At 40.7% G+C, this 25,920-nt stretch overlaps 1 protein-coding gene across 21 annotated transcripts in view; it reads left to right on the top strand.

The window, feature by feature from the left end:
- Positions 1–25,920, top strand: part of DLG2 (discs large MAGUK scaffold protein 2) — a 984,895-nt gene that overhangs the window by 350,741 nt on the left and 608,234 nt on the right. The window contains exon 1 of one of the 21 annotated variants that reach the window (XM_063148792.1): positions 14,861–15,600. The exons of 18 other annotated variants lie outside the window; for them this stretch is intronic. In XM_063148792.1, the coding sequence (XP_063004862.1) occupies positions 15,499–15,600 (102 nt within the window). In that variant the 5' untranslated portion in view covers positions 14,861–15,498. Of the gene's footprint in view, positions 1–14,860; positions 15,601–25,920 lie in introns of those variants that run through there. 2 more of the 21 variants (XM_063148798.1, XM_063148800.1) reach the window with 2 other exon arrangements.

Genomic DNA, 25,920 nt, shown 5'->3' on the forward strand with positions numbered 1-25,920 from the left:
ACCTCTCAGCTGCCTCCTAGGATTTGATTGCAATTCCTTCTTATGTATGGGGACCCATTGTCATCAAAATCCAGTGTAAGTGTCTCCATGTATATCTTTAGCTTCCCAGCTAATTCAAAGGGCCTCATCCTCTGTACATGTTGCATAATGTAAATTCACTCTTTGACTGACTTTTGGAGCCAAACAAACATTTTGGGGCACATCCCATGACACAAAAATTGCTAGAGAAGAAAGTGCACAGTCTGGAAACTACAGAGTTGTCCAGCAGAATCCCAGGATGTTTAGGATCCCCATACACCCACAGAAGAAGCATGGATTTCTAGTGTCATGGAAACCTGTGGAAGATCAGACAGCTACAGAAGCTGAGCTGGATAGTGCTGCTGACCTCTTGGCCCTGGGACCAGTGGAAGCTGTGGGAGAGACAAACTCAAGGCAAGAACAGAAGTGAAGACATCATGTCTGGTCAGTCTAACTGCTCTGACGAGAGAGAATGTAACAAGGACATTGCTAGCACAAAAGAATGTAACAAGGACATTGCTAACACAAAAGAATGTAACAAGGACCTGATAACCAAAAAGATTGCATTGCTATGGGAACACAGGGGCAAAGGGGTCCCAGTGGAAAATTCAGCATTGAACTCAGAGAACTATAAATAATATGAGTGAGTTGTGTAATAAACTGGCTTTGGTAGTATAGCATGGTCCATGTCTTTCAATCCCCACAGAAACCCAAGATCAAGCGCTTTGGATGTGGCCTGTGTGAGTTGAAGGGGAAGACCCCTGAAGAGGTTTCCTTATGAAGTATGCTGAATTTCTTGGCCTGAGTTAGATGCAGTTGGACATAAATTTTTTGTAAGCATCTAGAGCATGTATAGAAATCATAGACTTAACCACAATCTTTTTTCATTGTCTAGACACTGAGTCTCGCCTTGATTTAATTACTTAAGAATTTATCAGGATTCTTTAATTTCTATCTAGAACCATTGTCTAGGCCAATACCTGGTAGCAAAAAGTGACGACCATCATATCTATAATTCAGAAATATCTAAAGAACCTTCTGGGTGACCACAAGTCCATCAGTTCTGCTCGTGATTTTTTTCTCAGTTGTAGAGTGCTTAATTTCCATCATTCCTTACATGACTTTCATGGTCACCTATTCCATAACAATACATTAAATACAGGAAAAGAGTACATAAAATTTTCTCATTATTCCCATAAAGGAATAATTTATTTAACTGAAAAAAAATGTAGTTGATACTCTAAGTAATGCTGTTCTTGAGAATCAACCCTAATCTCCACTATGAAGCGATAAATGAGTGCTAAAAGCTAAGTAGATTATCCCAGGAAAGTCTCCTTGAAAGTCATTTAACAGCTAATCATATGTTAAGGTCAAACATTTCCAGTTTCTCATGGCAAAAAAGCAGGCATCCGGCCTGATTTTCCTATTCTGAAACAATTTTAGGAGTATATCCAAATTGAAGGATTCTGCAAATGACCCCTCAGAAATAACCTTTCTCTGACATTTTTCCTGATTTTGATTTTATCTCAATTTGATTTGGCCAGTATCTGCCCCAAGGAGAACAGAGGCCTCACATATTTGGGAGAAATAGGGCACATTGTTTTCTTTTTGCTTGGCTCACATAAAAGCCTGACTATGGCACCTACCCTGCCCCAAAATAATTTTGCAACATGGTTGAGGGGGAAAGAGCATGGAGCTCTGGGACACACGTGGGCTACGTTCAGTCTCCAGTTCATCTTCATTTCTTCAGTCTTCTTAAGCTCTATATTAAAGATCATCCTAACAACACTTACTGCATTTTAATGTGAAGACAATCTAAGATAACTGTCCTGAAAATTTTAAGCAGCTCCATGAGGGAAGTCTACAGTCAGAGGAAGTGATTTGGGCAGTCCTAGAGGCGTGGCTGGCACAACCTGTTTTCCATTTTAACTCACTTTTCCACACTCTATAGTCATGCCTCAGGGGAATCATATTTCATAACGAGAAGCTGAACACTATAAAAGAGTGTGATTGCATCATGATCTGTCTTGAAACCTATATTTTTTCTTTTCGTGAATGAGAGCACTTTCCTTCCAGAGTGGAAAGAAGCGCATGAATGTAGGCAAAGATGATGACTCACAGCTGTAAAATCTCTCACATGCATAATATTCATGAGCATGAAGACCTGACTGCATGTGGCTTCAGTTCTTGTAGGTGTGTACAAGCCAGCTGGGGCACTGATAGTGCTTTTTGCGAGGCAGCCCAGCGATGAGCACAGGCTGTAAAACCTGCTCAAGCAGCAGTGCAAGGCTTTGGGTGGCCAGCCCTTACTGGGTAATGGTTCCATGTCTATATTGTTTGCTGTCCTTTCTCTTAAGCCAGTTTATCTCCCCAGCTGGCATCTATTTTTTTTATTTGCCCTGTAATCCTGACTCTGACTGGTACAGCTATATTTTCTAAGGTTTTGTTAAAAGATATATTTGAAAAGTACTTTGGTCTAAACAATACTCAAGTAAGAATGAAAAGAGATTGTGACTTTGCAGAGCTGTGAAGTGGGGCAGGTCAACAACAGGGGAAAGGGAAAGAATGGGAGAAGGATACTACTTCATTCCTTTTAACAGCAAATGATGAAATTATTCACCCATTTTCCAGATGAAGGAAGGAAATTGGTAGTTTTCACATTACAGGAAGCTTTTAAAATGACATATTTAATCAGTAAAGTGACCTTAGAAATCTGAAAAGTAAGAGAGGCATCCTCTGTCTTTGCTGAGGTAGAGGAAGGAGCTGGAAGAGCCTGCCAGGGTTAGTGAGGATCAAACAAGCCATTCCAGACAGCTGGGTTGTTGTGTAAAACCACATTAAACCACACAGACTTTCCTGTCACACCATGAGCTGGTCAAGGCAGCGATGCTTGCTTCTGTATTTGTTTATTTATTCAATTTACAAGACACTTTGGTCAGCACACTCCCTTAGGGCACGTATAATAAAAACAGTACATCAATTAAATAGCGATGCTTGCAGCATTGACAGAGTGCCTAACGAAGGACTTTGAATTCCTTTAGGCCTGTCCCTGTGGGGAATACTCATCTTGTAGCTCACACATCTGGAAGGTTTGGAGGAAAAAACAGGCTGCCTGAATACATGGATGTACCTTGAAGCACAATTTGAAGGACAACAGGAGTTTCAGCTGTTGTCTTATTGCTGTAAGGGAAGAGAATTCTCCAGTTTGGAGCCCTGCATGAGAGAAACCTGAGATTTTTAAATCTATTTATGTACTACAATCACAAGTAGGCCCTAGTGGGTGTTCTTACTTGCCCTGTTTTTTAATTTTAATTTCAAACTTGTTCAGCCTACAAGGGAAAATCCCACGAGGTACCAGAATGCATCTATCTAACTAAAAATCTGGGCCTGGGTTGAGTACTGGTACAGCATCAACAACCTGGCAGAGGGGCAGCCTCTGAGGTATCTTTTATAGCTCTTTGGTCAAGCACTCTAAGAGCTAAAAATCTGATGTTTATTAAGGGTCCACCATAGAACAAAAATATGGTCTGAAGAGAATAAAGAGCAAACCGAACAAACCTCTTGTACCACTCAGTTAATACCAGCTCCCAGCCATGTGGCATGTTCCATGTCCCGGCTTCCTACCTGTTGTCTCCATTTTATGGAGTGGCCAGTGGCCACAGAAGGAAAAACTCAGGACAACTGTTCTGTTTTCCTAATGGCAGTTTTTGTAGGGTGGTGATGGATCCAGACAAGTGTAGTAGATAGGGTTAGGCGCTCGGAAAATCTCGCGATGTCACGGAAAGCAGTAGAATCCCTCTCCCCCTAACACCTAGTGATAAAGGATCACCCAAGAATGCAGTCCCCCCTAACATTAGTAACTTTCGACTCCTTACTAACCAATTACAGTAAGGTAAGACCCCCTGACATAGAGAAAAAACTTTCCCAGTATAAAACCCGACAAGACAATAAAGATCTTGAACCGTCCACGATACTAGTGTTTGCGTGTGTTCTTAGCCTGAGTGACCCTAGAGAGTTTAAATCGCCGTGCCGTTTCCTCAGAACCAAGTCACCTCGCCTTGCATCAGAAAGCAACAGACAAGGGGTCCCATCTTGTCCTTCAGGTCATGCAGACTAAGTGGTCCTGGACAAGGAAAGTTTTATATTTCTTTTCAGACCCTGACTCTCTGCCAGCAGGACCACAGGAATCCATGGGGAAGCCACAGCCTGTCTAGATGCATGAAAAGAAGCCGTCAAAATCTGATTAAACCTGACTCTAGACTTTTCTTCTGAGATATCTTTAGTCATAAAAGCCACCATTATCCTAAGGATTGGTGATTTGTTGTGCCTGTTTTATAGCATTTCCAACTTGAAATACCCCTGAGGTTGGCTTTCAAAAGCAGATGTTCACTCTTATTTACAAGCAGAATACAGATGTTCTGCGCTGTCAGAGTCAGAGGAACCTATAGGTGCACCAAAAAAATCAGGCCAAGAGTCTTTTGGTCCAGGCACCCTAAAATCATGGGCTACTTCTACAGCAGGTGACATTAGCTCAGGTTATTTTCTGTACCTGTAAATCTTGACAGGTGATGTTTATTTGCTGAAAGGGTGTTTGCAAAGCTCAATTAGCTAATGCCTATAAAGTGCTCTGCAGAGATCCAGCACAACCTCTGCTGGGGGCATAGCACTCCCCTTCCTTGCCAGGCTCAATGGGAGCACTGTTGCTTTAAAAAGGGAGCTTGTCCAAGCTCTCCTCCTCCACTGGATCTAAGATGGATGCTCCTGCTGCAGCAGAGCCTGTGAGCAGACTTTGCCCAGCCTGCTTTTTTTGTTTTTCCTGGAAGCTTGCTCCAGACAAGTCAGCTGCATTGCAGACTGAGCAGAAGCAGGAGGGCAGCTCTCCCCAGGTAAGCTACCACTGCCCCAAAGCTGCACATTCCCACACCTGGATGGGGCAGCACCAAGGATGCTGCCATCCTGAGAATTATGGTTCTCTCCGTCCGTCTGTCTGGCTGACTCACAACAGCTCTCAGCCAGGCAAGAGTCAAACAGCTCTGGTCCTGGGCTCTTTTGTGCTCCTTTCCTGGGTGACTGGTGTGAATTTAATTATGAGGAGGACAGGGAGGTTCCTGTTCCACAGCCAAAGCTGAGCTTGTGCCTGTTCCTTTGTGTTAGCATCGCTTCCATGTTGGCATTTCTGAATGTGCCTGTGGCACCATGGTCTTGGGGCCATGCTGTGCCTGGCAGCAGCCCCTTCAGCCTGTCCTGGATGAGGAGATGGTCTTCAGTCACCACACAGAGCTGGGGGCTGGCTCAGGAGGGTTCTGCAGGCTCTCGTAGGCCTGCAGTCACTGGGAGCAGTTTAAGCTCTGTTGGCTCCTTTCCCTCAGGAGCGCATTGATTTTGCACTAAGCTCCTCATCTTTGAGGCATTAAAAATGTCATTGGTAGAGGACTGTGCACTGGGCCCTCCTATAACTCTCTTAAGTTTGCCTTTATTTTGCCTTATTATTCCCATGGACTCTTTGGAGGACACATTCCCTTTATAAAACATCATTTTAGGAAGGTCTTTCCTTTCCCCTTCCCCAGGGTGATAGACATTGGAGGTAGGAGACATTCCCAACCAACACAGAGTTGGAGGTGTGTTTTTCCTTAATGTCTTCCATTTACAGAACTGTTCCCTTTGGCCAGCAGTGTCAGACCCTGTTTGTACCCTCTAGCCCCAGGGATAGAGAGTGTTTGGGCAGTGCTGTCAGGGTGAAAAGTCTCTGCCCTGGCTTTAGAAGGCATTCTAGAAAGAGAAAGGTGCTGTAAAGGGACAGTGGTCTGTGCTGACTGGGGAGGAATGTTGTCACTAGCCCTGCGCTTCTCCCTGGACATGCCCCAGCAAAGAGGGTCAAGCCAGAACTGTGAGCACCAAGGGAGCTCTGTGACTGAGAGTGCCTGGTCCAGAGGCTCCTATGAATGAGAGAATTGATAGGATTCCCAGGCAACCCAGAATTAAACTTGCTTCTCCTCCCAAGGATTTTTTGTGAGCCATGTGGCTTTACAGCTCATATATAAGGCCACGGGAATGGGCATCAGCCCATGGAGGTAGAGAGAAGCCGCTGTCTGTGCCACGTATACAAAAGCAACACCCTTACAGCCTTCCCTGGGTAACCTTTTCTTTTTCTACTGTGAAGAACTGGTCAGGTTACCAAGAAAGACACACAGGAACTGTTGAGAGAAGAAAAAGTCTTTCAGAAATCTTTTTCTTCAGCCAGGTGGCTCCTCTGTTTGGGTTGGAGTCAAGGGCAGCTCTCCCTACAAAAAGGCAATGGTGGACATTGATGATTTTTCCTTGTTGACAGTGTTTTTTTCCCAAATGTGGGGTGGATATATTTAGTAGAGGGATCTGCAGCCTCTGTTCCCCTAAATACACCTAAGGAGATCGTGTGTGTCCACTGTGTCCGAGATCCATGGTCTGTCCTTAGCATGGTGAGGTTAGAAATGCCAGCAAACAGAGAGCCAAAGTAGATGATGTCATATAGATGCTTTTGCTACAGTTTTGGTGGAAAACTTGATATAGAATTTAGCTGTAACCACAACTGTATTTACTGTATTTCTTATTTGTGAGTTTTTCTTGGTTTTTTTTTTTTTTTTTTTTTTTTTTTTATGGAATCAGAATTTCATAGCTGAAAAACCATTAAATGCCAAAAGCTGTGAGGATAGTGGCATTTGCCAGAAATGAGAACAGAATTTCCTGTTACAAGAATCTGAAGGAAATCACTGACAATCTTCCTGTCTGCTAAGAAAATGCTCACTTTTAATGGCAACCGGCAAGTTGGGTACATTTATATGTAGAAAAACATTGTAAAAAACCAAAATCATTGTCCGAGTTCAAACATCTGGTAATCAGAACCTCCTCCTCTATGTGTCAGGGGGAATTTTTGAGTAAAATCTCACAGAGGAACCCAAAGGTGTTCTCCTGTTTCTAGCACATGTGGTGGCAGCCTGGGTTCAACTCTAGCATGAAATTGTGTATCTGCTTCTCCCAGCCAGAGTGCCTTCACCCTTACCCAGAGCAAATCTTGCACACTATAATAAGGAGCAAGTAATGTAAGACTTTAAATGATAGGACTTAGATTTAGGCCTGGTCCACTCATTTTGCATTTATTTATTTATTTATGCCTGCAATTATAGCTCAGTTGAATGATATTTTTCAATCAGGATCACAGATTTTCTTTCAAAACGCTACTAATGTGGAAAATTTACTTTTCCAAAGTGTCAAATAGCCTGACCTTCTCATGAATTCTGATGTATCATCGGTTTTATTTTTACTAATGCTTTCATCAAGCACTTTTCCTTTATGCTTATTATTTCTCTCTAAATAGTTGTATCATATGACACAAGAAATAGAGGCTGGGTTCTGGTGGTTCCTCTCTGAGGCTGCCAGCAGCAGTCTGAAAGTCTCAGTACAAGAGATGATCATACAGGCACTGGTTTTCCTCCAAAAGCCAGTTATGGGAACCACATTTGAAAATTAATCCAGGGCCTTACAAAATACTTCCAGGAAATGGTCAAGGTAATAGTAATGGGTTTTTACTTGTGGGGTTTTTGGGGGTTATTAATTTGGTTTTAATTTTGTGGGGTTTTTTTTTTTGGTGATTTTTTTATTTAGATCATGAAAGGATTTCACACATAACAATTAGAAATTTTTTTTTACTTGCCATCAGCTGGGTGTAGTCCCTATCAACTTCCCATCTATGTGGGCCGTTAATGATCACCAACATTTTAATTCTGTGTGATCCAAAGGTAATGAGATTTAAGTTGTGCATGTATCTCCCCAGAAACCAGTGATACATTTCTTGAAAGTGGATTTCCCCTTTGAAACTTTTTGGTGATGCAACATTCTGTGCCTCAGCTAGTCTAAATCCCAGGAAGAATTGCTTCAAAGTGCTTTTTTATTGAAGTCCATACCCTTCAGAACCGAAGAAATTATCAGAGGAATGTCATATGTAAAGCTCAACATAAATAAATGGCCTGAAAGCAATAACATGAAGTACAAATATGAAGTGTTGCATGTAGTAAGGGATATCCAATTGCACGAATACCAAATGTGTATTGATTAACCAGAAAGCAGGGAAAGGTGCAATGGTGTAGAAATGAATCCCAGAGTGAGTCTCAGGGAAAAATGAAAGGCTGTTGCAAAGCTAATGTAAAAAACTTGGACCATGTTTAGAGAAATGAGAAATAGAAATTCTAAGTGAGAGATAGGAGGAGTTTTTCTGCAGGGCAGTGTCACCATTGGGATGCTCACTTTGAGAGGGACAGGGAGATTTTAGAGGAAAACACCAAGGGCATTAGGGGTTTTACAGTGTATGAGCTATGGTGAAGTTTGAAAGAATTAAGTAGAACAAGTTGAGATAATCAGTGATCATGTTCAAATATATGGAAGTTGTTTTATAAGAATGGCTGAGATCTATTAAGCTACAACTTTTCATAACAGAAAAGAGACCAGCTAGAGAGGATGTACAACTCCTTTATAAAAAGTCATGAGTGACATGGAAAGGACAAACAGAAGTTAGTTGTTCCTTGTTCCTTCCATTGCAACATTTTGAGAAAACTGGTCAAGGTATCGGGGCCAAGATTCAGAATAAACAAAAAAGATAGAATTGGAAGGCCAGAAAAAACTTTTCCTCAATGGAAGTAGAATGGATTCGGGGGAGGCAGAAAAACAAATGGAAAATTCCTACCAATTCCTACGGCTTCTTACTGAGGGAGTCCTGCTTGCACTCAGGATGTGCGTGCAGAGCTTGTGACCACAAGGAGAGGTCTGTGGCCAAGCTGACGCCTCCACTCAATGTGTAAAGCAAAGATGTGTGAGGTGCAATAACTTCACTATGCACTGACAAGCAGAGCTGGCCAGTTTAGTGAAAGCAACAGGGTATCAACACAAAATTCCCTGTAGACTAACCCCTCTTTTGTCCCAGTAGCCTGGGTAAATAGTGCAGCTCTTAGTCTTTGGTGAGTTCTAGCATGTGGTTGCTAAATTCATCATTTCAAGCTCTTTTAGGTGCATGTGTATTACACTATAAAACCTGAAGGAATCAGTAGGCCTCCATAGTGGCCTACTTAGTGACATTAAAGTAAGGCATATATTTTCTAAATATTCTGTGTGCATGTTTCCACTCTGTGCCAGCAGGATCAGGCCTTTATTTCTCTTTAATTTGTCACAGAAAACCTTAAAAATGCTAATACATGATATAAATAGGAATCTTCAGATAAGTGGAGCTGTTTTATATCTGTTGAGGACTGTCAGCAATATGCTTGCTTTTCTCTTTCAAGCTGATATTTAATTAGAGCATTTTTCTCCCCTCTCTCATATTTTTGTTTTAAATTTATACCTGGCTGGAGAAGTGACTTAAAATAATTATATTCAGTTGGTGACTTTGTAAATGATTTAGCAGATCAAAATTATTTTCATAAATAATTCAGACAGTTTTTCGCCAGTTACAAATGTAGAACTATGCAGGGAATGTGGCTCTTTATAATGTGTAAACACTTATGAACACGAGTACTTTCTGTAAGAGCATTCCCATTAACCTAAAAATCACTGTTATAGGATGGCATACTTAGAGACATGGGCATTTAATTGGAAGGCATTAATTCCATCTTCAGGTGGGGAGATTGAGTCATGTTTTCCAAGCTGCCTACCACATGTGAATTCTTGATGCATAGGTTTTTTCCAGAGAATCCAGTCTATCCTCTGCCTTTCTCTCTGCCTCCATGCTCAGATTTCAAGGCTCTTGAGGAGAACTTTCTATCCCCATGTCCCTGTCATCTCTCGGTGAAATGAACCAGCAGGGTCTGCTGTTGGCAGGAACCAACTGGTAGCTGATCCTTGTCTCCATACAGTGATTTGTGAAAATGAGATCAGTTGTCACAAGCCACTGTGTGAGATGGAGCAGATGCTGCTCATGGCAGTGGAATAGGTGGGTCCCAGCAGTCCTAATGACATCTCACAGGAGTGGCAAATCTGTTTCTACACAGCTGTCCCTGGAGCTCTCTGTTCCATCTTCACCCCAGTGGCCCTATTCATCTTCTCCTCATGGCAGGACCGGCCCAGACTTAGTCAGCTCCTTGAGCCTTTGGACACACACAAAAAAAATTTGCCTTATCCCTGTTTCTAAAAGTGCACATGAAAGTTAAATCTCATATTACCCCTTGGAACCAGTTCAAACACAGTTTTGCATGAGATGCATGAAGATCACAAATTGAGCTGGTATCTGGTGACTGTGGGATCTTTCCTGGGCAGACTTCAATGATATGAGCTCACAGCCCAGAAGGTGGGACCATATCCTGGGCTGGAGTGAGGGAAGTGTGACCAGCAGGTTGAGGTAGGTGATCTCCCCAGCTACTCCACTGTGGTGAGACTCCCCCTGGAATGCTGCATCCAGCTCTGGGATTCCCAGTGAAGGAAAGGTGTGGGCCCATTGGAGCAAGTGCAAAAGTGATAAGAGGGTTGGGATGTCTCTCCTATGAGGAAAGGCTGAGAGTTTGGATTGCTCAGTCTGGAGAAGAGAAGGCTCTGTGCTGCTGCTTTTCAGTACTTTGAGCCCTGTATGAAATATGACAACAGAAATCTTCTCAGGTTCTGTTGTGATAGAACAAGGGGTAATGGTTTGCAACCAAAGGAGACTATATGTAGACTAGATATAAGGAATTTTTGTTTTCCAATGGGGGTGGTGAAACACAGGCCCAGGTTGCCCAGAGAAGTGGCGGATGTCCCGTCCGTGGAAACATCCTGGGCCAGGTTGGACAGGGCTTTGAGCAACTTGACCTGGTTGAAAACATCCCTGCTTGTTGAAGGAGAGTTGAACTACATGGCCTTTAAAAGTTGCTTCCAACCCAAACCATTCTATGATTACTGTTCCAGAGAGAGATGGGTTTTCAGGCAAATTAAGCCCAGGCTTCTGATACTCACCGATAGACAAAAATCAGCAAAATGAAATTGATGTCCCATTGTATACCTCAAAATGGAAAATGGCCAGCTCACAGAAAGTGTACAATATATTGATACATCACAATATATTATTTTATATAGCTGAGGTGCTTGGAACCCCCAAAGTGGAGCCTCTCCAAAGATAGTACAGCTGTAAAGACTTTGGTTTAGACTGAGGTGTGAGACTGTTTTGTTCTTAAGGAACATGTGAGACAGTTATGTGCAATCATTTCTATTTTGATGGGGGATCTTTCAAGTTTGTTTTATATTTACTTTCTCTGGTTCCCTTTGTATGTGCTGCCTGTGGTGCAACAAGCCTTTTTGCTTTTTCTTTTATCTGATTCCTTGAAAAGACAACTTCTCTTTAATCACTGTCAGAGACAGGTTTTGTTTTTAAGAGTCCTGATTAGTATTCAGGAACTTCAGACAACAGCGAAGATGGTTTTGAATTCTAACATAAGATTAGAAGCAAGTTAATAATCACATACCTTGGCCAAGGGTTTATAGATCATCATGATTTTCTCATACCTAATGGATGTTGTAAGGGTTAATGGAGTTTTTAAAAGGTATAGCAAAGGAACAAAAAGTTGAGTAGTGAAATCAGGCAAGGGGAAATACATAAATGTGTACCATAGTAACCAAAACTTAAGCAATCTTCTCAACAGAAGCAGCAGAGAATTAAGAAATCCAAAAATTAAGCATCATAAGATAGTCAAATGTGAATTTGACAAAATTTGACAAAATTCTTTGTGACTCTTGATGGTTTTTTTGGTTTGTTTTTTTTTTGTTTGTTTGTTTTTTTTTTGTTTGGTTTTTTTTTTGCTTATATTGGTCATGTTTCTCACATGATATGTCAGGTTCAAAGCTAAGCAGTACAGGAGGAGATGTAAACACATTAAGCAAGGAAATACCATGCAAACATGAGCATAATACTTCTTGAAATGCAACTAAGTTACAATTTAATTCATCCATTTCCACAAAATGGTGCACTATGAAAGGCAGACAGATGTCTTTGGAAAACTTAGAGCTGAAATGTTGGCAGCTTCCAGAGGGGCTGGTAGAGGAAGAGAGGTCTTATCAGACTGGCTGTGAGCAAGTGGCTGGATCAATGCAATCAAGCCCAAAGAAGGCTGGAGGGATCAAAAGAACTGATCCGTGGACTCTTCATAGAGTAGCACTCACAATTTGTGTTCTTCTGCGTATTCCTTAGCACAAAAATGTGGACATAGATTTTCCAAGAATCCTTTCTCCTGCAGTATGACTGTGATTTAAATGCCTTTCCTGGCAAGTGGCAATATACTTGTGTGTGTGATAAGTGCTGTTGTAAAAAACAAAAAGATAGAAAAGATCTCTGAGCAAATGTTTTTCTTATGACATTTTTTTTAATGTGATTTTCACTTAATGGAAATAAATGACTTGGCCAATTGCAACATGAGTTATTATTCAAATCTGTCACTGGAATAAATCTTCCTTTTCTGAGATTTTCCCAAATGACTGTGTGTCAGGTAACTGTTTTTCACTTGAAAGCAACGATTAGCTCAAGTGTGAAGGGATGAATTTCGTGCCTTGCAAAATACTTGGGTGCTTGCTGTTTGGTGCATCTTAACACTGAAATGAAATCACAGGTGAAACCTGTTCTGCTTTAAAATCTGTAGTAGTGGCAGGGGCTGGGGAAGAAATGGGAATTTTAGTGAACAGATATGTCCTCCCTTTTGTAAACTTGAGCCAGCTGAATGCAGTAAGATCCGAATGGTGCAAGAGGTTAACTGGCTGATTGTCTTTCCCTTTGAAATCAGAATTTAGAACTAAATGAAGGTGATTTTAATTAGGCCATATGCATATTAATCAGAAATCACATTTGTGTGCTTGAGTTTGGTTTTCAATCAGGACATGGTGATTAAAACATTGAAAAGTAGAGATGTGATGCATCCTTCTATTCGAAATGCTAATGATTGGTCCAGATTGGGAGTTACTGATCACTGAAATCGCTAACATGGGTGGCTATTAGAAGGGCCAAAAGAGTTTAATAGCACAGATTCCAAGCATTTTATAGTAGTGTCTCCTAAAAATATTGCCATGCCACCCCCATCCCAAATTAATGCTTCTAAGGCCAGTGATGATGTAGTGTGCTCACACCTTAAGGTAGCATTGTGATTCATGTTTTAATGATAGTGGCTGCTGGCTGTAGCTATGGAATGTATTGTCATGGAAACTACGCTTTTCTATATTTACACCAGTGCTGGTTATGCGAGAGACAGTGCTTGAAAGAAAAATCTGTATAATATATAGCTTAATAACAAGATAGGCAAGCTAGGAATAAACAGATCAAAGATTCAGCACTGTTACAGCTGCTGTTTGTCACTACAGTACTTTTCTAAACAGGCTCAGTCACTGTTGAGAGAAGTGCTGCTGCGATGTCACTTTGGGCTCCTGGGTCACACAAACTCAGGTTATGGAGCAGCTGACTGAAGGGCATCCATGCAGTGAGCTCCCGTGGCACACGGGCTCGCGTCCAGGCTGGTCGGGAGAGAAGTGTGAGCTGAGCGAATTGAGGACAATGGTTTGTAAGAGCTTGTTATTTGCAAAAAAGAAATCTTCAGAAATGGAACTGGGTTGTAACTCTGACTGTGGAACAGCTCTATCTGCCACTTCCATCTAGAAACTGCTGTAATTTTACTGAGCTTGGGCTCTTGCAAGTGCTAAATTCAAAAATAGAGAGTGAGACACAATTATCAGAAAACATTATTCCAAGCTGGAATTTAACTGCACACCAAAATTGGATAAAATAAAGTTATTGTATGGTGCAACAGTAGGAGCAAAGATGAGGAAATTGGTTGTTTTGTGGCTTTGAACTTTGCAAAGCAAGGGTAAATTATCCTGATGAAATTCTACTTAAAGTATAGGTATATGCATACACACACATGCATGTATACTTATTTAAACACTAAATAAAATCATAGTAGAACAAGTTGCCTAAGTTAGGGTCTGTCAGGCAGCTTTATAAAAAAAATCCTGTGCTATTCATCCTCTTGTACTGCTTGATCTGGCTTCACACCGGGACCTCCATTTGCCATTTTCTCTGTTCTGTTGTATAACAAATTTCTACTTCGGGTTTGTTACAGAAAACTGTTTCAGTTGTGACTTAAGAACTCACTTGCAATTGCCAGGGAGACAAGCTGCTCTCATTTCTTTAGAAAGAGTTTCTAATTTGATGGGCAGAGCTTAGTGAGTCACAGAAAAGCAGGGTCAGGGCACTGTGGAACAACTGCTTGGTTTACTCTGCTATCAGCTGTGAAATCATTAAGGACATCACTTTACTTTCCATATCATGGCCTTTTCATTTTGTATTTGCGTCTGCCAGGACCAAACCTAAACCTGGAGGATACATTAATCCAACTTTTGATATAAATAATCCTCTTAAAAAGCACAGCTAGCGATTTGTTCATCCAAGCGCTTTATTATGCATTTTCAGCTGGTGTTGCTTTAACTGAAGGAGCAGTGACAGCTGTAACAGAATCCAAACGAGTATTATGTTCCCAAACTTCTTCTTTAATTATTGCTTTTCTGGTTTACAGCAAGATGTTTGCAGGTTGCAGGATAGCAGTACTAGCTGGAGACAGTTACATTGCCTCCAAAGCAGAGTTGAAAGAGGCTTGACTCTTTAGCTTCATGCTGGTGCATTTTCCGTGTAACTTCATATCTTTATTCAGTGTCTCCTGCAATCCTTCAACCTGTCTATTTGTAAATTTGTGCCTGGAGAAAGCTCCCATGTGGCAAGCCAGGATTGGATAAATGTTGCTTGTATTTCTCTTATTACAAACTCCCAGCATCTGTGATTTTCAGCTCTGAGTACAGTTTGTTTCCTGCTGAGATTCGTCTATTTGGGGAAAGCAAAGGTCATCGCTTCTCTGGAGTTGTGACTGATTTGATTCTTTTTCACGGGGAGGTGCTGGGAAGGGAATCCTTACTGGAATGCATATTGATAAAGGCTGAGGATCCTGGCTTCTTAGATAAGTCATTTTTTTTTCTCTTCTCTCCACACTATGACTATGTATTGCAGCAACTCACTGGCTTTTTACCAAATCAGGAGCTGCAGTATTTTTCTTCCGATGGAATAATTTCAGCCCACTTCAGCTAGCATGACAATCTTATGTGATTGTTATGAGTAGGCGTTTACATCCTTTTACATGCTAATACTGCCACACCTGCTAGTCCCCCTCATTTCCATTTCTCTCTTTTTTTCCTTTTTTTTTTCTTTTTTTTTTTTTTTTTTCCCCGATGTAAAAACTAATTTCCCAGAGGAAGGGAAATCCTGAGATCCGTGATCGTTGTTGCATCGTTGATTCACCAACAAAGAAGGGGATGGCTGAATGGGACCCAGGTAGAGATTCAAGCAGGCTGCTTCTGACCAGCAAGAGGAAAGCTAGCTGTTGAGCAGCATATGTTGCCACTCCATGTGCTGTGTTAGCTACTTGTTTTCAGCCTTCAGTAGGCTGCCACTACTGCAGCACTAAAGGAATGTGCCCTATTGTTAAAAATCCTGACTGCTTTACACCAATGATTTGCCACTGCAAAGTTGCATGCACCAACAACACTTTATCGTTGATGTTTGGATGCAAGGTAGGATGTGGTTAATGTATTTAAATGCATGCTGTAACTCCTTTGAATATCTGTGCTGTTTAATTTCATGTCTGACTAGAGATTTCAGTGCAAATTGCGATCTGTTGGCTATAAATTAGGGCTTACTGCCGGCATGCTTTAAACGTTAGAGAAAAAAAAATCAGAAGTAAAGCTTTCTTATTTCCCAGGGTTATACCAGCAGAGATTTACACGGGAGAATTACGGATTATGAAGCATTTGTTTTAGAGTTGATTGTATACTTAGCTAACAGTGCTAAGATTGCTAAACCACTACTCTGCTATTTGCCTGGCTTTATTGATTTGGATTTGTATACTGTTATTACAAAAACACAATCCAGCAAGACTGAATGTATTTTTTTCCATTTATATTGCTGACATGGTTTTTAACCAGAAGAGCAATGCTGAAATATACAACCCTGCACTTCTCTGTAAGAAAGTAAGCTCCCGATCCCATTTTTAGGTCTAGAGGAATATCTTTGAGTAAGTGTTTTCTTCTAGGGACTGGACAATCATTTAATTTTCCATTTAAATTTAAATCATAAGGTGGCGCAGTTAGCCAGAGAAGTTTTTTTCCTGGCTGTGTAATGCAACCCCATCCCAATTTCTTTAACAATGGTGTTGGATTGGACTCTATTTTCCCCCATATACATCCTGGATTGACGTTTGAGTATAACCAATGTTTGTTATTTTACTGAAATAATTCAGAACTCACGACATGTTTTTAAAACTTATTGTCTTTGGGGAAAAAGTTTGGTTCTTGGATCACTGGGTTAATCATAATGATTTTACAGAGGGGTTAAATATTTTGTCCCATTCCTTTTCCTTGCTCTCCTTAAATAGTGGACGATATTGAAACTGTTCCTCTATGTCTAAATAGAGTAGGAAATGAGCAGTTATATAAAAAAAAATAGTGTCAGTAATTACTTAAAATCATTAACTTCATACTTGAACTTTGCTAATCCTTAAAAATAGCTAAACTGCAGAAATAAAATTTTAGTTATACAGTCCACAAACTAGGGAACACAGTATGCTTTGTGAGTTCCTGTCTGACAGAGTAGCCTAAATAAAATGAAAAGACTTTATGGACTAGGTTGTAGATGACTCAATGCTGCCTAAATGTATATCAGCTAGAAGTTAATGACAGCTCATGTATTGCTTGGTGTAATACCCAAACTTGGTTATAGTCAAATGCAAATTATTTGTGTACCTTCTGCTTTTCCTCTAACTATGGCCTGCCTATATGTCTGGTTACTTGAGGCTTTCTTGAACTAAAGTTTCTTGTTTCTTCCCTTCTGTTTTAAATAGGCAAAAATATGGTCTTTTAGTGAAAGGGTTATAATTTAATTGCTGTGTCATGATGCCACTAGTGATATAAATAGCATTAAGAGTTTGTCAGATAAGAAGCTTTTTAATTTGCATTTTTTTATAAGATTTTTTTTTTTTTTACTTTAACTTTCAAACCTTAAGTCCTCTTGTTTCCAAATGTTAAATTCTAATTCATAAAGGTGAATTGTTAGTCAGGGGAAATTAAATATAAGCCACCCTTCTACAAAGGTAGGCCAGTGGCCTAGGGACTACTATCCAATTTGTATTCCTGCCTGTAAGCATGATTTTCAAAGATTATTCTTTGATGCACTTAAGTTCTTTCAAGATTTTCAGATCCTGTTAGGAGGAAGCAAGAGAACAAAAATCATAAATTCCAAACTTTTTTTCCCCTAATCTTTCTTTAGTGCTTCAGGCTTATTACATTAGTCACAGTCAATGTTTTATCTTCTTGTGGTGATGTATGAACTACTTCTCAAATGAAATGTGGATGTGTGGGATAGTGATCATTTTCAGGGAGACGAGAAGGAGCTCAAGTGAACTTATTTATCTTGGGCTGGTTCAACATGTGTCCAATTAGTTCCCTTTGATACCACCATCAAGCATGCACGAGATACACTGGTAAATGTACAGAAATCACCTCACTTCAAATAGCTTTTTCTCATTTTTCTTTGTTCTGCAGCCTGTATATGAATTCATGACTTCTTTGCTCTGGACACTTATATTTCTAGATTCATGGGTGCAGATCCATTTTTAACAACCAAAGAAGTGTGAATAAGAAGTAAGACTGTTTCTTTTTAGGAGATGTTTTAGTCATATGACATGAAGTCATGGATCTAAGCATGCTCACAATATTATGACTTCTAGAATCACTTGGTTCTTTAACACAGGAAAGAGTGTAATATCCTGAAATGACACTTTATATTCTGGGTGACAGAGGGGAAAATAGGTCCTCAGAGTGTAATACCAAGATAGTGGAATAGGCATCAGAGGAATTCAAAGTAGGCAAATATCTCCTAGTGCTACAAAACTGACTCCTTTCAAAAGGACAGGGCAAATTGCAGTATTGCTTACACTTTTGATTTGCAGTTTTTAATTTTGTGTTACATACAGACTTCTTTTTCCTATGGTCAGAGAAGTGAGTGAGAGAAATGTGCCACCTCAGAGCCATCACACCCATTTTATCATTTCCCCATGCTATAGTTTTACTGTCTTCTCATTCCTAGCAGGTGGTGCCAGGGAGTTAGTGTGGTGGGGCAGGAAGAGTGTGCACTTCTTACCACACCATGTGTTGCAAAGAAGGTCAGTGGAGGAGCTCTCACTGTGCCTGTGGGAAGCTTTGCTTGTCAGCTTGATTTCCCAGTGATGTCCAGTTTTGTGATCCTTGACTTTTAAACTGCAAACAATTCAAAGGAGTTTAATTTGAAAGACGGGTCAGTGCCTACCTGAATTGTCACGATTGCACTTTAACACATTTGAAGACTTGTTCAGTTTCTAGTAGAGAAGTACCCATGTTCCCATCACAGCAGTGCAGAGCTGAAGCAGAAACAGGATAAGCAGTTGTAAAACACAGCCCTCAGGTGCCAGGAGGTGTTGTGCAGAACTGTCTTGTTCACCATCCTGCACGGTTGGCACATGACTGCCTCTCCCCTGAGGCCTTAAGAAGCTCCACAGCTACTGGACAGGTTGATGCCCACAGATTGAAGGAAGGCTTGTGTGTGAGACAGGCCCACATTCGTGGATCTCCATTGAGAGGAGTGCATGGGCAGATATCAGATTCTTACTGAAGATGCTGAAACTTAAATGCATGCTAAAACGTCAGTATATGCTTACTCACTTTGCTGGATTGTTTGTTCAGTATTGCAAAAGAGTTATCTCCTGCCTCTCAATATCCTGTTCATTTTGCTCTTATTAAGAGTGCTGGGAAGGGATTTCAGGTTGACTGATATGTTTCTTAAATTATATTTCAGTCACAGTTCTGACTCTCAGATGGAAGTGTTATTCTGCCTTACCTCTTTTACTTCTTTATATTGAAAATAGATATTGAGGATATTCCAGTGACTTTTCTGTTTGTTGACCTTGACCAGCTATTTTGATTAATCCTACTTTCTTTTTGATTTAGGTTTATTTTTATATCTGTCCTAGCATAATTTAATTTCTTTTTAAAGAAATAAGATATACTTACCTCTCTTCCCTGTCTCCTCTCTTTCCTCCTAGCACGTTTATTACAACCAGTCCTCCAGCAAAACAGCTGGTTTTGGAAGGGTTATTTCCTACTATTTCTCAGTTTTAGCTGAAACAGCCAAATAGTGGCATATTCCACTATCCAAGGTGAGGATGCAAGTAAACCCACTTGTTTCTTCAACTGCCAGAACTTCTATGTTTTGAAAAGTTATTGGATTGCAGAAGATTTTATTATTAAGACAAACATTAAGTAGCATTACTGAATATCTTGACATTCCTATTTATTATTTTTTATAATTATCAAACCATTAGGAAACTAGTAGTTTTCTGTACTGGTATTATTAGTATTTTTAAGGAACTCTGGTGGGCCACTTAGTTCTTAATTGAGAATATTCTCTGTGTTGTCATAATTTAGATCTGGCTAGTGTAAGGAGCAGCAGTTAGAGATTCCAGGAAAGTACTTCTCCAATGAGGTATGATCCATAGCAGACCGGTTTAAGGCCTTGCATGCTTTAGCTTCTTGATGTACCCGCAGAGGTGAAGTGCAACTAGATATAACACTCACTCAAATTCCAAATGATTTTTTGACAATAATCTCCCAGCCCTGCCCATGTATCCTGTTTTTGTTTTGCATTACAGAGTAGGCTTGGGGTGTGGAAACAGGATGCCTTTTTGATGAAACTAAGCAGAAACACACCAAGTATTCTGCAAAATCTTACATGTGTTCAGCTTATAAAAGCAGATTAACACTATTTCAAAGGAAAACCCAAAACACAGGTGTGATGCTGTGATTGAGCCCTTCTTATCAGCACTTCATTCTGTGAATCCATTCATGCTGCTTGCTGTTGTGTACCTGAACTCTGACTCCACTGATGTATTTAATTTCTGATTTTTTGGGGGCCAGAACTGGAGAGATGTAAAAATGCAATATATCCATGGTCATGTTGACTTCTGTGATCCATCTGTAGAGACTGGTATATTGTATAGGGTTCCAGAACCCTGTAAAATAGTTTGTGCCTATTCGTGGACAATCAGCAGAGTAAGTCAGCTGGAACATTGCTGCCACTTGCTATGCATAACATTGACAGCAGCACTGAGAAACCTACTTCCATGAATAATTCTTGTTAGGCTACTGTGGTGTTTAACTAAAAGTGCTCAGCAATAGAAGGAGCTGCAGAAGAGATGCAGCATTGCCATTGGCAAGAGGCTCTGAGCACGATCACTTGAGTCACAGCGGATTTGTGCACAATGCTCAAGGCAGGGAGAGTTGTCTTCTCTGGCATTGCATTTATGCAAGCTGGACATGGGGTGTAAACCCAAGCAAATTTACCTGGCTGTATCTTTTTACTTCTGTCAGGCATTCACTAACCCCTTGCACTTTACCACTTCTGGCTGAAGAAGTGATAGCTCTCCAGCAGTTCCCACCCATCATCAGTGTGGGAAAAGAACAACTACACATTTTACTCAAAGGCCACCAGTCCAAGATCTTCTGAGTAGCAAGTAGCAGTTTTTGAGGCTGTGGGACCCTGTCAGGAACTCCTCCCAGTATTGAAAAATGTATGAAGTGGATCCTACTTTTCAGAACTTTTTGTTCCCCACCATTGAGGAGCACTGAGAGGAACTCTGGTGTCAGAGAAAACTGTGACATTGTACATGATCCTGAGTTTCTTAACTTGAACTCAGACAGGTGCTGTAGAAATTGATATTACAGGAGACACAGGATGGCAGAAGCCTAAGGAGAGGTAGGAGGCAGCAGCAGGAAGGTTCAGGTGGGGCACGTGGAAAAAATGACATGAGGCAGGTGATGGAGAGAAAGCAACTTAGGGGTGGGATAAGAAGGCAGTGGTCTGGGCAAGGGTCCTGAGGAGGCAAGGTGAAAAGGAAGCTGGTGAAGTCTGGCTAGATTGTAAATGGTAAAAAGTTGTTTTGTGAATCTTCTGAAAGTTTGCCTTCAATCACACAGGAGTTACTGGGTCACTGGTCAGGGAATGTGAACAAGTGTTACCATTTTCTCTTATTGAAGTGAGTTCACTTGCCAGCTGTCACCCACTGGTGCTGTCCAACATCTGGGAGGGAAATGTTGAGGCATTTCTCAAGCATCAAGAGCAGGTGTTAAAAATATCTGTGTTTGTATGAGGGTACTGTGTTTCACTTTCTGCCACTGTTGTGTCCAAAAGCTCCCTGTACACCGTGACAGAAATGGGTGCCTGGTGGGAGATACCCTGAGACAATTTAAATTAAGAAATAAATGCTGAAAGTGGCTTTTTAAAATTAAGGTGTCTTGTTTTGGTTTTTAAAAGTTTTATGCACTGAAAGAAAGTTCTATTGAAGGTGAGATCCCCAATCCCTGCATCATTTTGAATCAGTGGGGTTTTTTTCCCACATTTTGCCAGAATATCTTCTTAGCATCCCTGAACAGCTGGATGCCTCACAGTGCTTGCTGTCATAGAATCATAGGGTGGTTTGTGCTGGAGGGGACTCTAAAGTATCACCTAGTTCCAGCCCCATCTTGTTGTCATGCTTCTGTCATTACAAGTCATTCTCTGGTAGTGCAGCAGTGGAGTCTGATACTCACCACTCCAAATTACTTATAATTCACCTGGAGCTAAAGGACACAGTGAATGCCCTCTGGACTGTACCTTTGACCATACAGCCATAGTGGGAAAAGGGTTTCTTTTTTCAGCTAGCAATAAAGAGGACCTGAATGTTGTTGTTCTTAAGTACTGCAATAAAATTTACCTATGGAAAAAGTAGGGCAGGAGGAACATAGCTAAGGGTTACTGAACACATGGAAGAAGTTCAGAGTTTGCTCAGACACTTAAATTTTTTGATGTATTTTTGCTTCAAATTATACATAATAATTACATAAAATGAGGTACTTTCAAATATAAAATGACTTGGTGCTCAGCTACATGAGCTGCTTGATTTTGCAAACTAATTATTGAGTAAGAGAGGGATATATATAGACATTCATCTTAGCTGTAAGAGATGTCATAGAAGAGAATGGTGATAAAGAAGTGTTATATAAATATATTTAAGTGATAATAGAAATAGAACTGAAAACTGTCACTGAACAGTTCTCCTGATCTTTGAAAAGTAGCTTTTATGTTTCCAGTGTAACTGTCAGAAATATTCTCATTAATAAAATACATATATTTATTGCTTTCACTTTTCTGATTGTGCTTCCTTCAGCTTTAAGCATTTGCTATAGAATTCATAAACATGAAGGACAGGATTTTTCAAGAAAGCCTTGCTGGGGGTTGTGCTGAATGTAATGGAAACCTCAATGAGAAGATTACTGATGGGAATTCCTCTGACTCCCTCTAGAAGTTAATGATCTGTAATCCCAGGAGAGATGGCACAGAATGATCTGATGAAGTATTAAGGCAGTTTGAGCTATTCTTTTGAGTCACTTAGCTCTGGAGTGTTCTGAGAAGTAAAAGGGAAGTAAAAATTGGGAAGTAAAAATCTTCACCCAACTTCAATGAAGAATTGCACCTGTTAGCTACTCAAATGATCCCCACCAAGCCAGAAAAGCAGGTTTTCTGGGACACTGACTCTTGGTAAACAGGACAGTTTTTCATTTTTTCCTTAAACTGACATTTCAGAAACCTTGATTCTGAGAATCCTGACAGATTGTTTTGGGGAGATTTCCTTTAGGAGATGCTGACAGCTGTTCAGCATAATTAAGATGAAACATGCTAAATATGAATGTTCAGAAAGTCATAAGGTGCTGTCAGCACCAAAGTCCACACAGTGAATCACCTGGAGGCTCTGTAGATGTGTCTGATGTGGTAAAGAGCCTGTGCCAGCACATAGTTGCCTGAGAAGGAATGTAGACACATCACTTGCAGGATGTGAGCTCATCCCCTATGGAAACAGGCTCATAACTTCAGGCCTTGGACCAGCTGCCAATATTTAGAATATGCCTATATTTCTAAGACAAGGAGGACTAATGATTATACTCAAATATTCAATTCCTGATTTTCCATATTGAAAAATTGTTAGATATTTCCCTGGACTGAATTTTATGATGATCTCAAGCTCTTTCAAGACAATTTGTAGATGTAGCTTGAAGGATTGTTCACTCCAGGAACCTCTTCCAAGAGGGAGTGTGGATGAGGCTGCATCAGGGGAGATTACTTGCAGCCTACAGGCAAACCTCTATCTTCAAACACCTCCCACCCCTGCCCTTTGCCTTTTGGTAATATCTGAGAGCATGAAACACATCTTGTGTTCATTTATTAAAGATGCTACTTTAGTAGCAGCATGGATGTGGGCCTCTCCCAACCACTTGGCCTGAGAACCAAGGGTCATGCTGAGAAACTGGTGCATTTAGCATAGCTGATGTGATAGCTGATCGTGATTCCGCCACTCTGATCTTGAAAAATGTAACCAGTAGGTCAAAGTTATCTAACCATAACAGCTCTGTCAGGCTGGGTGCATCTGGACCTGTGACCACCACACATGTGCCAGTCCACCTGGAATGTACCTGGGTGTGCTGGGTTAGAGGTCTGAGCCCAAAACTGTGAGAAACGTGTGCTGAGCTCAGAGACCCTGTGTCCAGCACAGAGGTGCTCCACCCTCCAATACTTCCCTTCTTAGCTACTTAACCACTTAACCTTTACCAGTCACAGGTGCTTCAAGTAGGAAGAGGAGTTTAAATTCAGAGAATTAAAATGTTTCATAGATAAAAAAGGCATTTAAATGAGTAATGCACTCTTCCCCATCACCTTGTAAGGCTTATAACAGCCCTGTGAACAGTATATTGTTAAACTGTCTATGTCCTGGCCCTTACCCTATTTATCAGAGGTGTTGTCAGTGGCTGGCAGTGAGATGACTTGAACTTTGTACACATTCTAGGGAAATCCCAGTCTGTGTAAAGCATAGTTCCATAACAGGAGAGTCACCTCCATAAAACATTGAGAAAATAGACTGAGCCAGAGACGGTTCTGTGACCTTGATTTAGGACAGGGAATGGGAACTCCTTATTTCTATTCCTGGCTCTCACATAGAATTCCTGTTGTGGCCTGAGGAAAATTTTGCCTTGCATCTTTTTCTAGAAAATCAAGTTGATAATACCTGCCTCAGAGGAATATTGAGAATTAATCGTTATTGTGTGTAAACAGCATGGAAGTGAAATGAACTATGTAAATACAATTGGTTTAAGGATCAACATAAAGCCATGGTTAGGCAAAGATGGGGAGGATATAAGTGAAAATGGAATTGCATTATTGAAAATCAAAGTATCTCCTTTTTTTTTTTTCCTGAGTCCCTCTTTCCTCACTGTTTCTTTCAGGCACACCTTGAAATGCTATTACTCATCCTTTTTTTAGGTTCATCCTTCAGGTCTGAGGTTTCACATCCCCTCTTTTTCCCATATCAGATTGTTGTAGGTGATTTGCAAGTCCCTGCAAAAGTGGATTTGAAAAGAAAGTGCTGACAGGCTCTTACCTCCATCCATCCAAGATAATGCTACTATTGTCTAATTTATTATATAAAATTGCTGAAGGGAAGAAGTGATATCCAGAGCTCTGGCTGAGTTTTTATTTTGCAAAGATTATTTAAAAATGGTCATAAGGGGATGATACACAAGGAAGGAAGCTGGAAAGCAGATGAAAGTACACCTGTTGCAAGGAGGCAAATCGGTAACTGCATCATGCAAATCTTGGGAGTGTTCAGGAATTGTGGTTAGGCTGATCACTGGGAGGAACATTCAGCCCAGTTCAGAAGGCCATGTGGCTCTCAAACTGCACATTATATCCCAGGTTCTGCAGTCTACAATAAATTAGGCAAAGTGCTGTAGAGCTGCATGAAATTCAGGATACAACAATCTGCAGAGCTGTGAGAGAAGGTCTTTTCAGTGTTTCTGTAGTAGTGTTTTGCACTGTACCTATAAAATATACTTTTCCTACGTTTTTCTTTCCCTTGTCTGTGCCAGTCTTTCTGCTCAGGTTCCTGGTCCTTAGCTTAAGAAAGATAATAAATTAGCTGTGTAGCAACTAAACGCTTGACAGCATAAGAAAGCATAGGCCATTTTTGCACTGGCAAAATTAACTGAGGACTAATATTCCATACACAGTAGTTTGGGATATAAAATAACCAGGACAATATGTTTTCATAAGATAAAGTTTGGTGATACATTTTAAAACATGTATTCCTTCCCAGAACAATTAAGAAAACTCAAGGGAGGAGGTGAGAGCAGAGGAGGGAGAAGAAGTTGACCTAGAAAATGCACTTGCGGGTCTAATTTTGTGTGTATGTACGTATTACAGAGGAGACTGTTGCACCACCTCCTCAAAGCCCTGGTGTTTTGCAGTCTTTACTATATGCATCAGCCCCCACGTGAGTTCCAGACATGCAAGCCTTTAATTTTTCAGCATTAAGGGTATGTCTTTTCAGTGCTTGAAGATCACAGCCCTGTAAAGGTGTTGGAAGTGAGGAGACAGAGAGGGACTAGAGGCTATATGAGAGAAACTTTCAGAGGATTGCAAGATCTGGTTACGAAGCAAGAGGTTTTGTATTGAAAGTGTTTTTGTTGCAGGGCCTTCAGGCTTGCTTCCTCATGTCAGGTACAGCTGCAGGGACAGGGGAGCAGCATCTTCATCACAGAGCTGGGACTTGAACCTCAGGATATTGCTCCTTGTGTTGGAGGCAGCTTCCTAAAATGGAGGTTTGATTTGCTGTCTACAATTGTCTAATCTGAGTGGATCTGATGTATAAATCTCTTACTGATACTAGATTGCACCACTTTTTGCATTAGCAACTTTCCCTTGCAATTGGAATGAAAACT

This window comes from Melospiza melodia, chromosome 2, assembly GCF_035770615.1.
Source record: "Melospiza melodia melodia isolate bMelMel2 chromosome 2, bMelMel2.pri, whole genome shotgun sequence".
In the NCBI taxonomy this organism is placed as follows: domain Eukaryota; kingdom Metazoa; phylum Chordata; class Aves; order Passeriformes; family Passerellidae; genus Melospiza; species Melospiza melodia.